Source organism: Amphiura filiformis, chromosome 13 (assembly GCF_039555335.1).
Source record: "Amphiura filiformis chromosome 13, Afil_fr2py, whole genome shotgun sequence".
In the NCBI taxonomy this organism is placed as follows: Eukaryota; Metazoa; Echinodermata; class Ophiuroidea; order Amphilepidida; family Amphiuridae; genus Amphiura; species Amphiura filiformis.
Window position 1 is genome coordinate 27,821,816 of NC_092640.1, and position 19,141 is coordinate 27,840,956.

At 39.8% G+C, this 19,141-nt stretch overlaps 1 protein-coding gene across 1 annotated transcript in view; it reads right to left on the reverse strand.

Annotated features, from left to right (window-relative positions):
- The window catches only part of LOC140168195 (membrane-associated transporter protein-like), a 95,860-nt gene that overhangs the window by 13,258 nt on the left and 63,461 nt on the right, over nt 1-19,141 (reverse strand). Inside the window, 1 exon segment of the mRNA XM_072191523.1 lies at nt 1,316-1,491. Coding sequence (XP_072047624.1) covers nt 1,316-1,491 — 176 coding nt within the window.

Sequence of the window (19,141 nt, forward strand, 5' to 3'; positions counted from 1 at the left end):
CATGTGAGCCCCATATATTACATTATATGGGCCCCAGGGCCCCAAACCTGTAAATAAAGCAGCTTTAGGGCTCAGAGTTAGTACACAGATTGCACCTGAAAATCACTTTGTTATATGTACATGTGAGCCCCATATATTACATTATATGGGCCCCAGGGCCCCAAACGCTAAAACATAGGGCCGGCCGTTACTCAGTAAATAAAGCAGCTACAGTGTCCAGCTTGAGTCTACTGATAGCACTAGAAAATTAAACTTCAACATATGTCCATGGGCCTCATAAGTCAAATATTATGGGCCCCATGGCCCCAAATGTTAAAACAAAGGGCCGGCCGTTTCTCATCAAATAAAGCAGCTTCCGGGGACAGAATTTGTACACAGTAGCACCTGAGAATTATATTGTTATTAACACCCACATACCCACCCACCCCACACACATAGGACTAAACAGACATATCCGTATTATAATATAATAATTGGAAATACCAGCGTGAAGCGTTAAGGCTGTTCCATTCAAATTACATACCCATTGGCTGTTCCATTTAATTTACATACTCCTTCTGAAATGGCCCCCAAAATAGGCTGTTCCGTTTAATTTACATACTCCCTCTGAAACGGCTGTTCCATTTAATTTACATACTCCCTCTGGAATAGTTTTCCCCTAATCATATTGCATAGCCTCACTGTGAATAAGAGAGACTGACAACAGCAATCTATGGAGAGACGACTCCCCTGGGAGGGGACTTTTTACAATTTCTTTATTTTAAGTGCTACGAGAGTGCAACCTACATTCAATTAAAGCTTGTGACTTGGACTTTCACTTTTTACACATTTTCTGCCCAATTGGGCAAGTTTGTTCAATTTCTTTATTTTACGTCCTCAGCAAATAAGGACTGTAAGTTTGGGTACACCGATAACATGCGGGTATAGCCGTATTTGTGTACAAATATATAGCCTTCTAGTCTCTTCTCTTCTCTTCTCTTCTCTTCTCTTCTCTTCTCTTCTCTTCTCTTCTCTTCTCTTCTCTTCTCTTCTCTTCTCTTCTCTTCTTCTCTTAGAAATGAAGTCTAGTCAAGTCTAGACTAGTTTTATATACTTACTCTAGTCCTTTATAGTCTAGCCTAGTCTAGTTTAATCTTAATATAGTTAAGTCTAGTCCAGTTTAATCTAATCTTTTCTAGCCTATAGTCAATTCTCGTCTATAGTCTAGCCTAGTATGGTCTAATCTAAGCAGATCTCGTTTTATCTAGTCTAATATATTCTAATTTAGTCTATTCTAATCGAATCTAGTCTAATCTAATCTAGTCTATATACTTACCGTATTATTTGAATGATAATTGGCAAGGATGATAAAGGGTAACGTAAATAGTGTAGAATACTGCACACCAGCACTGGCAGAAAACACAAAGATTGCCCATTTGGTCCGGACTAGTGCTAAGATTGCCATGCTTACAGAATATACAAGGTGGTTGCCGATGTACACAACTTTGGCGCCTGTGAAAAGGATATATAAAGAGAAATTGGAAGGATTTTTAGTAAATAAGCAATAATATATTTTGTTACATTGAATGATATACGAGTTTAATAGAACCGACAGAGATGTCATCGTCGGGAATAAACATATACAGTAAGCCAAAAAATTAAGGTACCAGTTATGTTCATCCCTGTATATCCTAAACAAAGACAGATATGTCAGAATTGGAACCATCTTTTAGCTCGAATTTAAGACCTCATTTGTTGAAATTGGTTTAGAAATAAAAACACGACGCTCCAAATACCCAAGGAAGATGCCAATCTAAAAGTTGCAGTTTTCTCCATTGCAAGCTCTATTGATGTGTACACAAAGCCATGACGAAGCGTTCGCAAACATGAGAACAAGCGCCGCGCTTCCATTGATTAGCACGTTAAAACTAGCGTTGTGCTTTTTGATTAGAACACGAAAGTGCAACTTTTGATTTCGTTTCTTCATTAGGTTTTAGATCACCGTTTCTTTAATTCTCAACCAATTTCAACAAATAAGGTCTTAAATCAGAGCTAAAGGGTACAAGTATTGGATGCTTGTTTTAATTTTGACATACTTGTCTTTATTTAGGATATACAGGGGTGAACACAACTGGTACCTTAATTTTTTGGCTTACTGTATTGTCTACTGTCCTGTTAACGTACCCTTTCTTGAAGTTTGTATAGAATAACAAAGAAAGTTTATTGTATTCAGTTAGACAAAAATATGACCATTACAGGACAACTTTATTTGTTATGAAGGAAATGCACAGAAACCGTGACCGGAAAGTTGATAGCAGACTCAGACTATTTATAATGCTGTATGTTTTCTTGTATATTCCTCCTTCTGTAAGACTTCCTTGAATAAGTCCAGTTCACAAATATCCACTTATACAATAGAGTCACAAATATTGAAGAATGTTGTAGAGATTGTTCTACACAATAATCTAGTTAAATTCACAATGAACATAAATACTATAGGCTACGGTTTAAAATAAAGCACGCCACCTACGAACTGCGCTTTCTTCTGTGAATATGTACCGTTCTCTGTGAATATGTACCGTGCACGTACCGAAAGTTGCACAGATTAGTTAACTGCTCGTTAGCATTGCGGAGTACATGTTCAGAGTATTCTTGTTCAAACTCGTCCCTTTAATTCCGGTTTGATTCGCTGTTGTTGTTGTTGTGGTTGTTGTAATTGTTTTCACAGTGTTATTCCATAGATTTAATTTAAAATTTAAAATTTTTACATTTTACTTAAATGAATAAAAATGCATTTCAATATGAAGAATATGGTTTATGCTAGCAGAACACAAAACTGAGGGCGTCAACATTTGACTCTCCCATGTTTCATTTATAAATACTCCTAATTTGTGTTTGAGATAGACACATGTCTGGCGATATTATTCCCAGTGGAATGAAAGACATGAATTCAAGATAATATTTATATTTGACAACAACAGGAAACAAGACAGTATACATGTGTAAATGAAGGCGGGAAAATATGCTATACCTAATAGGCGACTGTCGTGGATCAATGAGCAGTCGTGATTTTAAAATAATTTGATGTAAAACACACCCTGTCCCCAAACCAGAAACGAGATGACTATGAGAATAGGAGATAGTAACATTGAGCCATGATTTTTCCCGCGTCATATTGGTGCGGTACATTGTAAAGAATTAGTTCTCCATGACTGCGTCATCCCGCCACAATTATTGCTATGGAAGGTGACGAAATCGTAGCTATGGAAAAATCGATTTGACACAAGTGCATGTAAAAAAAAATCTGTTGACACTAGGATCCACAACATGCTCACCTATCAAGGTATCAAGGCACAGTTCTTTAACCCCAATACATTTGCACATTCATTGTATGACCTTTGAAAATTTAGGTACAAAAACTCATACTTTGAAACTTGAGGTGAAATTTTGCACTATGATTGTTTAATTGATGTTATTGAACTATGTCATTGGAATGAGGCCATTGTGGTCCATAGTGATAGCGGGCAAAGCAGAAACATCACTATCAGCATCATCATCATCATCATCATCATTATCATTATCATCAGAATACGTTGCAAAATTATAGTAGAAGAAAGTTGTTATAATATGAGGAGATATATTTTATAGTATTCATTTGAATGGTATTTATAAACTATGTAAACAAAAACACCTCTTGTCCCCGCCCTGGATAGCCAAAAAGACATTTCCCCACAAGGTAAATGAAAAAGATCACAAGGTAAATGAAAAGTTCGTGAGCTCAGCTTTCTTGGTCTTATTTGATGTGTCCGTAGCAGTTGCTTGGACAAATGGCCTTTTTTAGTATTACAATAAAACGTACTGCACACATTTGTGCCACGCACTGTAGCTTCCTCTTTATGACTTGATTAAAGTACATTCACCGCTTTTGGACTTGTAGTCTCCTACGCAGCCAGTTTGGTTACGCTCCCTCCACACAAACAGTCTGCCAATGATAACGAAAAACGATAACTGTGGCCTGTGGGGAATCGAACCCTGTCCGCAGTGAAAAAAATCCGACCATTTTCCAATCAAAGGTTGAACAAAGTATCGGAACCATGCGAGGTCGGATCCATGCCACAGCCAGACACCTGTGACAACTGTTACTATTAGTTAAAAGTATGGATCCTAGCGTGGGTCCGATTAAATCACGGGTGGGTGAGCGATATGTGTCACCTTCGTTTCTTTGCCTCAGTAACCTTGGACATGTTGGAGGAGGCTATTTCCAAAAAAAATGCTTCATAATCTGTGCTTGCTAAACATTTGGCTATAGTAGCAAAAAGATCAACGTCTCAAATGGCTCTTTCTTGAATACATGACCCAAATAATAAGCGTGTTGTGAATACTAAGGGGTTGGCAGAATAATGGGTACACAGAACATCTTCTCCGTCCCAGTAAGCAACATTACTGCATGACTCACCGATATAGGTGAGCCTAGTAGTTTCATTTGAGAGAAGTGGTGTATATGCTGTAACTTTTCTTCTTAAATGATACGGGCAATCAGTGCGATTGGAACTGTGATTGTTATTGAAAACAGGTCGGGAAACAATACTCTTTTTCCGTTACCATGTCAGCTCATGGATATTGTCAGCATAAGGGTTGTTGACCGAAAGGGTGTGTGTTCATTTTAAATATTTAATCTTCTTCAGTACTTGTAGCAGAGTTATGTTCATTTTATCAAACAAGTGTGATTGGATGACCACTAGTAAATCTTCATGTTTAGCTAGCGGCATCTCAATATTATTGTTTATGTATCCTGAATATCCCGAATTCATTGTTTATCACAAATTCCTCATCATGTACCTGTTCATGGAATAATTCTGTAAAATTAAATCACCTCTAGAACGTACTAATGTTAAAGATTCTAGTATTACGAGCGACAAAGTAAAGTTTCTTGATAAATTTATTATTGTCGATGTTAAAATTTGATTTCAAAAGAGGCAACTGTGTTTACTTTCAGTGGGTAGAGGTGATAAGCTGGCAGAAATATTTAATACCCAGTGAAAATTTAATAATACGTATTAGTTTGTATTACACTTTCTAATTTCCATCATAAGATGCATGCCCAGAACCAATCAAAACAGAAGAAACCACCTGCCTTTTGACCTGATTTCTATGAATGCATCAATCGTCACATATAGAAATCAATAATGATTCCTCTTATGTGAACATAATGTTAGTAACACGTCTCCTAATTTGGACTCAGTGATGTAGAAAGACCAAAAGGGGAGAATATTCAATGGCATAATGATTTTGCTTAGTTGACGAACATCCATCTTAGATTTGATCAGCATCTTGCGGTGAGATTGTAAAGCTAAGGGCGGGAAATGTGGAAATTACAATTAACTGCGTGATGATGTTTGGAATGAAAAATAGATCAAGGAGCGCACTCGTAGGAACTCGTGAAATTTGGTTATTTTGTTGTATATTTTGTTCCTTCATTTTGGTACAATTAAAAAAAAATGAAAATTGTGCTTGGGAAAATATATAGAATATAAGCTGCATCATCAAAAGGATTGCTTAACCATCAGTTTTCATTTTCAATGATGAGTCTGTCGCATCAGAATTCTACATAAGATCCAAATAATTTGTAGATTAATACAAGTTACCAACTATACATTCTAGTATCCAATGTTGCATGTTGAAGAGGCAGATGTTTAAATAACTTGAACATCAACATTGATGGGTACCAATCATTTTGATACAGCTTGTACAATGTACATAGACCTAATTATAACTAGAAGGCTATATATTTGTACACAAATACGGCTATACCCGCATGTTATCGGTGTACCCAAACTTACAGTCCTTATTTGCTGCACTCTCGTGCAAATAAAGAACTTGTAAAAAGTCCCTCCCAGGGGAGTTGTCTCTCCATAGATTGCCGTTGTCAGTCTCTTATTCACAGTGAGGCTATACAATATGATTAGGGGAAAACTATTCCAGAGGGAGTATGTAAATTAAATGGAACAGCCATTTCAGAGGGAGTATGTAAATTAAACGGAACAGCTTATTTTGGGACCATTTCAGAGGGAGTATGTAAATTAAATGGAACAGCCAATGGGTATGTAATTTAACTGGAACAGCCTTAAGGCTTCACCCTGGTATTTCCAATTATTATATTAATAATTATAATACGGATATGTCTGTTTAGTCCTACATGTGTGGGGAGGGGGGTATTGGGGTGTTAGTAACAATATAATTCTCAGGTGCTACTGTGTACAAATTCTAAGCCCGGAAGCTGCTTTATTTGATGAGAAACGGCCGGCCCTTTGTTTTAACATTTGGGGCCCTGGGGCCCATAATATTTGACTTATGAGGTCCATGGACATATGTTGAAGTTTAATTCTCTCGTGCTATCAGTAGACTCAAGCTGGGCACTGTGGCTGCTTTATTTACTGAGTAACGGCCGGCCCTATGTTTTAGCTTTTGGGGCCCTGGGGCCCATATAATGTAATATATGGGTTTCACATGTACATATAACAATGTGATTTTAAGATGCAATATGTGTACTAACTCTGAGCCCTAAAGCTGCTTTATTTACAGAGTAACGGCCGGCCCTATGTTTTAGCGTTCGGGGCCCAGGGGCCCATATTATGTGACATATGGGGTTCATATATACATATGACAATATAATACTGAAGACCTATCTGTGTACCAAATCTGAGCCCTGTAGCTACTTTATTTGCTGAGAAACGGCCAGCCCTTTGTTTTAACCTTTGGGCCCCTGGGGCCTCTAGCTTTGTACATCTGAGGCCAAAATGGGCAAAAGGCACATCTACAATTTAGGGCTTATACATGTGCAACATATGAGCCCTAGTGCCCTTGTAGCTTTAGAGCTAGGCTTGTCAATCTGTTGCCCCTTATTTTTAACATTTGGGCCCCTGGGGCCCATAATATATAACATATGGGGCTCATGTATACTTGTATTTATAGAGTACCCCTGGGGCTATCAGTGTACCAACTCACGGCCCTGAGGTTGCTCCATCTGATGAGAAACGGCATGGTTTGTGTTTTTACATTTGGGCCCCTGGGGCCCGTGACCTTTGACCTCTGGGGCCGGGATGGGCAAAAGGCACATCTACGGGGTAGGGCCCATAAGTGTACCACATATGGGCCCTGGGGCTCTTGTAGTTTTAACGCTAGCCTTGACAGAATGATGTGTTTGATAGGAGGAGAAGGAGAACTAGAAGGCTATATATTTGTACACAAATACGGCTATACCCGCATGTTATCGGTATACCCAAACTTACAGTCCTTATTTGCTGAGGACTTAAAAAAAGAAATTGTAAAAAGTCGCCCAATTGGGCGGAAAATGTGTAAAAAGTGAAAGTCCAAGTCACAAGCTTTAACTGAATGTAGGTGGCACTGTCGTAGCACTTAACATAAAGACCCCTCCCAGGGGAGTCGTCTCTCTTACTCTCCATAGATTGCTGTTGTCAGTCTCTCTTACTCACAGTGAGGCTATGCAATATGATTAGGGGGAAACTATTCCAGAATGAGTATGTAAATTAATGGAACAGCCATTTCAGAGGGAGTATGTAAATTAAACGGAACAGCCTTTTTGGGGCCATTTCAGAGGGAGTATGTAACTTAAATGGAACAGCCAATGGGTATGCAATTTAACTGGAACAGCCTTAACGTTTCACGCTGGTATTTCCAATTATTATATTATAATACGGATATGTCTGTTTAGTCCTACGTGTGTGGGGTGGGTGGGTATGTGGGTGTTAGTAACAATATAACTCTCAGGTGCTACTGTGTACAAATTCTGAGCCCAGAAGCTGCTTTATTTGATGAAAAACGGTCGGCCCTTTGTTTTAACACTTGGGGCCCATAATATTTGACTTGAGGCCCATAGACATATGTTGAAGTTTAATTCTCTAGTGCTATCAGTAGACTCAAGCTGGGCACTGTAGCTGCTTTATTTACTGAGTAACGGCCGGCCCTATGTTTTAGCGTTTGGGGCCCTGGGGCCCATATAATGTAATATATGGGGCTCATATGTACATATAACAATGTAATTTTCAGGTGCAATCTGTGTACTAACTCTGAGCCCTAAAGCTGCTTTATTTGATGAGAAATGGCCGGCCTTTTGTTTTTTAACATTTGGGGCCCTGGGGCCCATAATATTTGACTTATGAGGCTCATGTACATATGTTGAAGTATAATTCTCTAGTTCTATCAGTAGACTCAAGCTGGGCATTGTAGCTGCTTAATTTACAGAGTAACGGCCGGCCCTATGTTTTAGAGTTTGGGCCCTGAGGCCCATATTATATGACATATGGGGGTCATATATACACAGGACAATATAATACTAAAAGACCTATCTGTGTACCAAATCTGAGCCCTGTAGCTTCCTTATTTGCTGAGAAACGGCCGGCCCTTTGTTTTAGCGTTTGGGGCCCTGGGGCCCATATAATGTAATATATGGGGCTCATATGTACATATAACAATGTAATTTTCAGGTGCAATCTGTGTACTAACTCTGAGCCCTAAAGCTGCTTTATTTGATGAGAAATGGCCGGCCTTTTGTTTTAACATTTGGGGCCCTGGGGCCCATAATATTTGACTTATGAGGCTCATGTACATATGTTGAAATATAATTCTCTAGTTCTATCAGTAGACTCAAGCTGGGCATTGTAGCTGCTTAATTTACAGAGTAACGGCCGGCCCTATGTTTTAGCGTTTGGGGCCCTGAGGCCCATATTATATGACATATGGGGGTCATATATACACAGGACAATATAATACTAAAAGACCAAACTTTGTACCAAATCTGAGCCCTGTAGCTTCCTTATTTGCTGAGAAATGGCCGGCCCTTTGTTTTAACATTTGGGCCCCTGGGGCCCCTAGCTTTGTACATCTGGGGCCAAAATGGGCAAAAGGCACATCTACAACTTAGGGCCCATACATATGCCACATATGAGCCCCAGTGATCTTGTACTTTTAGAGCTAGGCTTGTCAATCTGTTGCACCATATTTTAACATTTGGGCCCCTGGGGCCCATAATATATAACATATGGGGCTCTTGTATATTTGTAAATATAGAGTGCCCCTAAGGCTATCAGTGTAACAACTCAGGGCCCTGAGGCTTCTTCATTTGATGAGAAATGGCGTGCTTTGTATTTTCACATTTGGGCCCCTGGGGGTAATCCGTGACCTTTGACCTCTGGGGCCAAGATGGGCAAAAGGCACTTCTGCAGGGGTAGGGCCCATAAGTGTACCACATATGGGCCCCAGGGCCTTTGTAGTTTTAGCGCTAGCCTTGACAGAATGATGTGTTTGATGGAGGAGGAGAAGGAGGAGAAGAAGGAGAAACCACAGGATAACAATATACCCGTCCATGCTTCGCATGCGGGTATAAGGAGGAGAAGGAGATGGAGAAGAAACCACAGGATGGCAATATACCCGTCCATGCTTCGCATGCGGGTATAAATAGACGTTGTCCTAGGAGGGTTTGATTATGCAATAGTCATATTCCATAGTTGGCAGTCTCATGGATTGTTTAAAAACAACAACAATTCCTTCTCCTAGTTCGAAAATGCTGACCGAGGGCACTCAATTCAAGACTAATTCAAGACTACCAAGGTGCAGGGGCCTATCAAGCAGGTGGACTGTGTGGAAGAAGTTCAGGGCTCCGAGAGGTCAGGGAACCTGGAGCAAAACCATAGGTTAGGAATAGTGCTGATACAGAAGATGTTTAAAAAGCACTGTTCCTTGTGCATGGGAACCGAGGCTCTTGCTACGTCCCTACCAAAGTACACCAAATGCTTACAAAGCTTCATACCTTGGGACAATAAACCCAAAGTTATAACGCGCAAGACCAGTGTCCTTGCGGACTGTTCACATTCATGGTAAGCTATGAGATGACACATAATCATGCTTATCTCTTAGATAAAAGAGATATTAAAAGGGCCCGCACTTATCATTGTCCATGGGCTCTTAGAAAGCTTCAAAAGTGCTTAAAAAGCTTCAAAACTTGGGACATCAAACCCAAAATTATAACTCGCAAGACCATTGTCCTTACGGACTGTTCACAATCATGCTTAGCGTTGAGACGACACTTTATCCTGCTTATCTCCCAGGTCATATTCACCATCTGTTATACCCGCATGCAGCGCATGCAGGGTATCTTCCCATTCTGTGGTTATACCCGCATGCGAAGCATGGACGGGTATATTGCCATCCTGTGGTTTCATCTCCTTCTCCTTCTCCTCCTTCTCCTCCTTCTCCTCCTTCTCCTCCTTCTCCTCCTATCAAACACATCATTCTGTCAAGGCTAGCGCTAAAACTACAAGGGCCCCAGGGCCCATATGTGGTACACTTATGGGCCCTATCCTGTAGAAGTGCCTTTTGCCCATCTTGGCCCCAGAGGTCAAGGTCACGGGCCCCAGGGGCCCAAATGTGAAAATACAAAGCACGCCATTTCTCATCACATGAAGCAGCCTCAGGACCCTGAGTTGGTACACTGATAGCCCTAGGGGTGCTCTATATTTACAAATATACAAGAGCCCCATATGTTATATATTATGGGCCCCAGGGGCCCAAATGTTAAAATATGGTGCAAAAAAGCAGATTGTCAAGCCTAGCTCTAAAAGTACAAGATCACTAGGGCTCATATGTGGCATATGTATGGGCCCTAAGTTGTAGATGTGCCTTTTGCCAATTTTGGCCCCAGATGTACAAGGCTGGGGGCCCAGGGCCCAAATGTTAAAACAAAGGGCCGGCCGTTTCTCAGCAAATAAAGTAGCTACAGGGTTCAGATTTAGTACACAGATATGTCTTTAGTATTATATTGTCGTATGTATATATAACCCCATATGTCACATAATATGGGCCCCAGGGCCCCAAACGCTAAAACATAGGGCCGGCCGTTACTCAGTAAATAAAGCAGCTACAATGCCCAGCTTGAGTCTACTGATAGCACTTGAGAATCATACTTCAACATATGTACATGAGGTCCATAAGTCATATATATTGGGCCCCAGGGCCCCAAATGTTAAAACAAAGGGCCGGCCGTTTCTCATCATATAAACCAGCTTTATGGCTCAGAGTTTGTACACAGATTGCACCTGAGAATTACATTGTTATATGTACATATGAGCCCCATATATCACATGATATTGGCCTCAGGGCCCCAAACGCTAAAACATAGGGCCGGCCGTTACTCAGTAAATAAAGTAGCTACAGTGGCCAGCTTGAGTCTACTGATAACACTAGAGAATTATACTTCAACATAATTATGTACATGGGCCTCATAAGTCAATTATTATGGGACCCATGGCCCCAAATGTTAAAACCAAGGGCGGGCCGTTTCTCATCAAAGAAAGCAGCTTCTGGGCTCAGAATTTGTATACAGATAGCACCTGAGAATTATATTGTTACTAACACCCACACACCCATCCACCCCACACACGTATGACTAAACAGACATATCGTATTATATCATAATTGGAAATACCAGCGTGACGCGTTAAGGCTGTCCCAGTTAAATTACATACCCATTGGCTGTTCCATTTAATTTACATACTCCCTCTGAAATAGCCCCCAAAAGGCTGTTCCGTTTAATTTACATACTCCCTCTGAAATGGCTGTTCCATTTAATTTACATACTCCCTCTGGAATAGTTTCCCCTAATCATATTGCATAGCCTCACTGTGAGTAAGAGAGACTGACAACAGCAACCTATGGAGAGTAAGAGAGACGACTCCCTGGGAGGGACTTTTTACAATTTCTTTATTTCAAGTGCTACGACAGTGCAACCTACATTCAATTAAAGCTTGTGACTTGGACTTTCACTTTTTACACATTTTCTGCCCAATTGGGCGACTTTTTACAATTTCTTTATTTTAAGTCCTCAGCAAAGAAGGACTGTAAGTTTAGGTACACCGATAACATGCGGGTATAGCCGTATTTGTGTGCAAATATATAGCCTTCTAGTTATACCCGCATGCGAAGCATGGACGGGTATATTGTTATCCTATGGTTTCATCTCCTTCTCCTTCTCCTCCTTCTCCTCCTTCTCCTCCTTCTCCTCCTTCTCCTCCTATCAAACACATCATTCTGTCAAGGCTAGCGCTAAAACTACAAAGGCCCTGGGGCCCATATGTGGTACACTTATGGGCCCTACCCCGTAGAAGTGCCTTTTGCCCATCTTGGCCCCAGAGGTCAAAGGTCACGGGCCCCAGGGGCCCAAATGTGAAAATACAAAGCATGCCATTTCTCATCAAATGAAGCAGCCTCAGGGCCCTGAGTTGGTACACTGATAGCCCCAGGGGTACTCTATGATAACAAATATACAAGAGCCCCATATGTTATATATTATGGGCCCTAGGGGCCCAAATGTTAAAATATGGTGCAACAGATTGACAAGCCTAGCTCTAAAAGCACAAGATCACTAGGGCTCATATGTGGCATATGTATGGGCCCTAAGTTGTAGATGTGCCTTTTGCCCATTTTGGCCCCAGATGTACAATGCTAGGGGCCCCAGGGGCCCAAATGTTAAAACAAATGGCCGGCCATTTCTCAGCAAATAAAGTAGCTACAGTGCTCAGATTTGGTACACAGATAGGTCTTCAGTATTATATTGTCATATGTATATATGACCCCCATATGTCACATCATATGGGCCCCAGGGCCCCAAACGCTAAAACATAGGGCCGGCCGTTACTCTGTAAATAAAGCAGCTACAATGCCCAGCTTGAGTCTACTGATAGAACTAGAGAATTATACTTCAACATATGTACGTGAGCTTCATAAGTCAAATATTATGGGCCCCAGGGCCCCAAATGTTAAAACAAAGGGCCGGCCGTTTCTCATCAAATAAAGCAGCTTTAGGGCTCAGAGTTTGTAGACAGATTGCACCTGAAAATTACACTGTTATATGTACATGTGAGCCCCATATATATTACATTATATGGGCCCCAGGGCCCCAAACGCTAAAACATAGGGCCGGCCGTTACTCAGTAAATAAAGCAGCTACAGTGCCCAGCTTGAGTCTACTGATAGCACTAGAGAATTAAACTTCAACATGTGTCCATGGGCCTCATAAGTCAAATATTATGGGCCCCAGGGCCCCAAATGTTATAACAAAGGGCCGGCCGTTTCTCATCAAATAAAGCAGCTTCCTGGCTCAGAATTTGTACACAGTAGCACCTGAGAATTATCACATACCCACCCACCCCACACACGTAGGACTAAACAGACATATCCGTATTATAATATAATAATTGGAAATACCAGCGTGAAGCGTTAAGGCTGTTCCAGTTAAATTACATACCCATTGGCTGTTCCATTTAATTTACACACTCCCTCTGAAATGGCCCCCAAAATAGGCTGTTCCGTTTAATTTACATACTCCCTCTGTAATGGCTGTTCCATTTAATTTACATACTCCCTCTGGAATAGTTTCCCCTGAATCATATATCCACCCCACACACGTAGGACTAAACAGACAGATCGTATTATCATAAGCGTCCAGTTAAATTACATACCCATTGGCTGTTCCATTTAATTTACATACTCCCTCTGAAATGGCCCCCAAAAGGCTGTTCCGTATAATTTACATACTCCCTCTGAAATGGCTGTTCCATTTAATTTACATACTCCCTCTGGAATAGTTTCCCTGAATCATATTGCATAGCCTCACTGTGAGTAAGAGAGACTATTACCAATTGGCTGTTCCATCTAATTTACATACTCCCTCTGGAAAGGGGACTTTTACAATTTCTTTATTTTAAGTGCTACGATAGTGCAACCTACATTCAATTAAAGCTTGTGACTTGGACTTTCACTTTTTACACATTTTCTGGCCAATTGGGCGACTTTTTACAATTTCTTTATTTTAAGTCCTCAGCAAATAAGGACTGTAAGTTTGGGTAGACCGATAACATGCGGGTATAGCCGTATTTGTGTACAAATATATAGCCTTCTAGTTTCTTCTCCATCTCCTTCTCCTCCTTCTCCTCCTTCTCCTCCTATCAAACACATCATTCTGTCAAGGCTAGCGCTAAAACTACAAGGGCCCCAGGGTCCATATGTGGTACACTTATGGGCCCTACCCCGTAGATGTGCCTTTTGCCCATCCCGGCCCCAGAGGTCAAAGGTCACGGGCCCCAGGGGTCCAAATGTAAAAACACAAACCATGTCGTTTCTTATCAGATGGAGCAACCTCAGGGCCGTGAGTTGGTACACTGATAGCCCCAGGGGTACTCTATAAATACAAGTATACATGAGCCCCATATGTTATATATTATGGGCCCCAGGGGCCCATATGTTAAAAATAAGGGGTCACAGATTGACAAGCCTAGCTCTAAAGCTACAAGGGCACTAGGGCTCATATGTTGCACATGTATAAGCCCTAAATTGTAGATGTGCCTTTTGCCCATTTTGGCCCCATATGTACAAGGCTAGAGGCCCCAGGGGCCCAAAGGTTAAAACAAAGGGCCGGCCGTTTCTCAGCAAATAAAGTAGCTACAGGGCTCAGATTTGGTACACAGATAGGTCTTCAGTATTATATTGTCATATGTGTATATGAACCCCATATGTCACATAATATGGGCCCCTGGGCCCCAAACGCTAAAACATAGGGCCGGCCGCTACTCTGTAAATAAAGCAGCTTTAGGGCTCAGAGTCAGTACACATATTGCATCTTAAAATCACATTGTTATATGTATATGTGAGCCCCATATATTACATTATATGGGGCCCAGGGCCCCAAACGCTAAAACATAGGGCCGGCCGTTACTCAGTAAATAAAGCAGCTACAGTGCCCAGCTTGAGTCTACTGATAGCACTAGAGAATTAAACTTCAACATATCTCCATGGACCTCATAAGTCAAATATTATGGGCCCCAGGGCCCCATATGTTAAAACAAAGGGCCGGCCGTTTCTCATCAAATAAAGCAGCTTCCGGGCTCAGAATTTGTACACAGATAGCACAAGAGAATTATATATATTGTTACTAACACCCACACCCCCACCCCACACACATAGGACTAAACAGACAGATCCGTATTATATAATAATTGGAAATACCAGCGTGAAGCGTTAAGGCTGTTCCAGTTAAATTACATATCCATTGGCTGTTCCATTTAATTTACATACTCCCTCTGATATGGCCCTAAAATAGGCTGTTCCATTTAATTTACATACTCCCTCTGGAATGGCTGTTCCATTTAATTTACATACTCCCTCTGGAATAGTTTTCCCCTAATCATATTGCATAGCCTCACTGTGAATAAGAGAGACTGACAACAGCAACCTATGGAGAGTAAGAGAGACGCCTCCCCTGGGAGGGGACTTTTTACAATTTCTTTATTTTAAGTGCTACGACAGTGCAACCTACATTCAATTAAAGCTTGTGACTTGGACTTTCACTGTATACACATTTTGTGCCCAATTGGGCGACTTTTTTACAATTTCTTTATTTTAAGTCCTCAGCAAATAAGGACTGTAATTTTGGGTACACCGATAACATGCGGGTATAGCCGTATTTGTGTGCAAATATATAGCCTTCTAGTTTGATTTATACTTCTATTTTTGGTCTTGCTGACTATTTCTTTTACTGCTTTGCAGTATTCATAATGCCAGATGTCTGCAAAATAATTTTGATATATGATATAATTTTTCCCATGTCTCAAATTGATTTAAACAGTGTTATAATCTTATGAATATAATTTTCAATGTCTGTCTCTTGGTAAGATTGTGTCTCATTTCCTGAACAGACTACTCAAACCACACGTTTGAATGTGGATCAACGTGAATCGGTTCAATCCAATTAAGTAGCATTATCCGCACAGTGGATGGTATTTTAGTCTTTGTATCACACAATATACGTCCATTTATTTTACCACAATTTTACAGTGCGCCCTCTGTTTTGGGACAAGATAGGAGAACACCCGCAAGGTGGGAAAAACGATGTGCAGCAGATGAATTTGGGAGAACTATAACATATTCGATTTTCCTTCTTACGAATGTGTTTTCATATTCGATTTTTCTTCTTACGAATTTTTTGTTGCTGTTGTTGTTGTTGTTGTTTGGTTGTTGTTGTTTTGTAAATAAAATAAAATAAAATAAAATAAAATAAAATAAAATAAAATAAAATAAAATAAAATAAAATAAATCAAAAGAATTATTTGTTTTACAACAGTGTCATTGTTATCAAGTCCTAATCTGCGCTCGAATTAATAGGCTAGTCAAACGAAGAAAAATAACGGGTTAACCCACCACTAATTGCAACAGAATCCATTTAATCACCATTCATTTCAGAAAAGCATATTTAATAACACATCAAAAGTTCCAAAAAATCCAAGCAGTGGAACAGTGCCTAATTTGCATCAATACAAAATGACCGCTTATGCAGGCGTGAAATTTCAAAGTTAGTCCAATCTCGTTAACAATTATACCAATGTATTGCTCTCATCATAATGATTCAGAAAAAAGTATAGTTTGATCAGTCTTCCACATTTAGTTCTCGAATTATAGGCAAAAAGGTCAAAATGTCAAATTTTGGGGCCCACGGGCGTTTACAACTGGTCTCAAATTGTTCCTTTGGCAAAAATAAATCAAAATGATAAAAGTTGCATTGTTTTAGATGTTTTGTTACATAGGTAACAACACAAAATAAATCAAGGTCAACACTGCTCAATGGGATTTGATCTTCTTTGCCATGTTACCAAGGTAACAAACCACCTGAGATATGGCAAACTATTCTTTATATTAAATGATTTGGCAAGCGGAACAACTTAAGACCATATTCATCAAAATCAGAGAATTCCCATTTTTTTTATCCCTCTGTGGAGTCCAAATTTTGACATTTGACCTTTCCCCTATAACACAAGAAATGTACATCGGAGATAGGTCAAACTATACTTTTTCTGAATCCTTATGACAAGAGCAATTGGTATGGTTTTTAGTAAGATTTGACCAAAATTGAAATTACACCCCTGCATAAGCGGCCATTTTGGATTTATGGAAATTAGGCACCGTTCCACTACTTGGATTTTGGGGGATTTTTAATATGTTTTGTGTGAGCTTTTGGGAGATGGATGCATGCAAAATTGATTCTGTTGCAATTAATGATGGGTAATTTTTTTAAATTTGACTAGCCAATAAGCCCAGCATCAAAGCACAGCTTAACATCAATTCGCATTAACATAGATCGTGTGAACATATCTTCTTTTTTAATGCTAGAATCCAGTACGGCGGTCATCCTATGCTTTCAATCTTTAGAGCAGCATACAGTGTCAGTTTTGGCGAGACCCAGGGTCGTATGCTAGATTGAAATACGTCCGTGTGTGTTTCTTTAAACACCAATTGGTAATTTTAAGAAAATAACTGGTGTTTTCTTCGAACCGGATGAAGATGTTTTTACAAAACATTGGAGGTTATCAGTTAAGTCAGGTTATAGGGCTGATTTTGTCAGTAAATGAAACAGATAATTAGTGTTTGGAATAAAATGAAGAAAGTGTGATTTTGTACCGGTTAAATAATACTAATTAGAGCTGGGCAGTGCTTGAAAAAAGAGAGGCACTATTTTCTTGCATGGCATCTGAAACAGGTGCTTAAAATCACTAAAAAATACCAAGCTGTATAGCCAAAAAATCGCAAAATCTCAGAGTAACATGCAGAAATGGCATGTCTTCTACCATTATTTTACAGTTTTGATGAAAGTTCTCCTAAATTCATCCGCTTCACATCAATTTTCACACCTAGCTGGTGTTCTCCTATCTTGTCCCAAAACAGAGGGCGCACTGTAAAATTGTGGTATTTACACTTAAGTGGTTTATGTTGAACTTTGGTAATATTCGGGGATTCAACCATCTACTCTTTATGTCTTTTCACTATGAGAGTTCCATGTATGAGAAAATCAGAAATTTTCTGTGCAAAATATTTTGTCTAACATTCATTATATGTAATATATCATGCCTATTTCTTAATATATTAGAAATAAGTGGCTATGTAAATGTAAATTGCTATGTTAAAGCAATTCATTCGCATATATATATGTGTCCCAAAAGAACGAAAGAGATACGAAAAAAATAGATTTCGGCAAAGGGGGTTCATGGTTTGTTTAGAATGCTCTACGGCACAATTGAAAGCACTACTGTGAATTGACGATATTTTACACTAACTTTGATTATGAAATACCGGTTGAAATTTATAAAGAAAGATTTTGTATCCAAAGTCAACGATTGACTCTTGCCTGGTGTAACTTTATTTATAAATGAGCCTTTGAAATATTAAATTTAGGACATTTACTACTCAGCATGGCTCTAGACAGTGGCGTAATGTGGTCATCATATTTGGAGGGGGTATCGACTTTGATTGCATGGGGGCACCGGGTCTGATGGGGGGGGGGGGCACAAACCGTTTTTTGGCAATTTTCCTATGGGATTTTTTACATTTGGGCAATTGATTGGGGGAGGGCACGTGCTCCCCCGTGCCTCTATGACGCTACGCCACTGGTTCTAGATACATTTTGTACCTGATAAAAATAACATGAAACAAACGAAGGTAAGTACGAGCTGTTTCGTGTAAATATATTCCCGCGGGGCTATTCTTACTCCTCTTTATCAGTCGTTTATTTTTAAAACCTGCTGATCACAGCTACGGCGTGACTCTAATACACTGGGCATTCTAAATTTAAAACACACACCGCATCATTAATAGGTGACAAGGTCAATGACTCATGGTTTGAGTCAAATGTAGAGTACATTGCACTCTATAAAGCTTATACTAAATAGTTATAAGAACTATATGAAGGTAAGAGGCCAATAGGTTAGAGTCAAATCATTGTTCTGTTTAGGGGTTCAAAACATGATCAGAATTTAACAATGATTATACTCCGTCACGTGTGTCAGTTACAGGATCCGAACATACGAAGAAAGCGCGGCCCGCCCAAAATAATGATACATAAAGCTTAGACGCAATGCAATAATAATGTGATCGCTTTGATGGCAACATCTGAGTGATTTGTAAGTAGTTAATGTACGAATGAATAGGACACGTGACTTTTGAATTATCTGTTAAACTTACTCATATAACTTAATATTTGCGGTCCATTGCCACCTTAATCTCCAATAGCAAACATCAATTTCACCATGTTTGTTTTTTTGTTTTG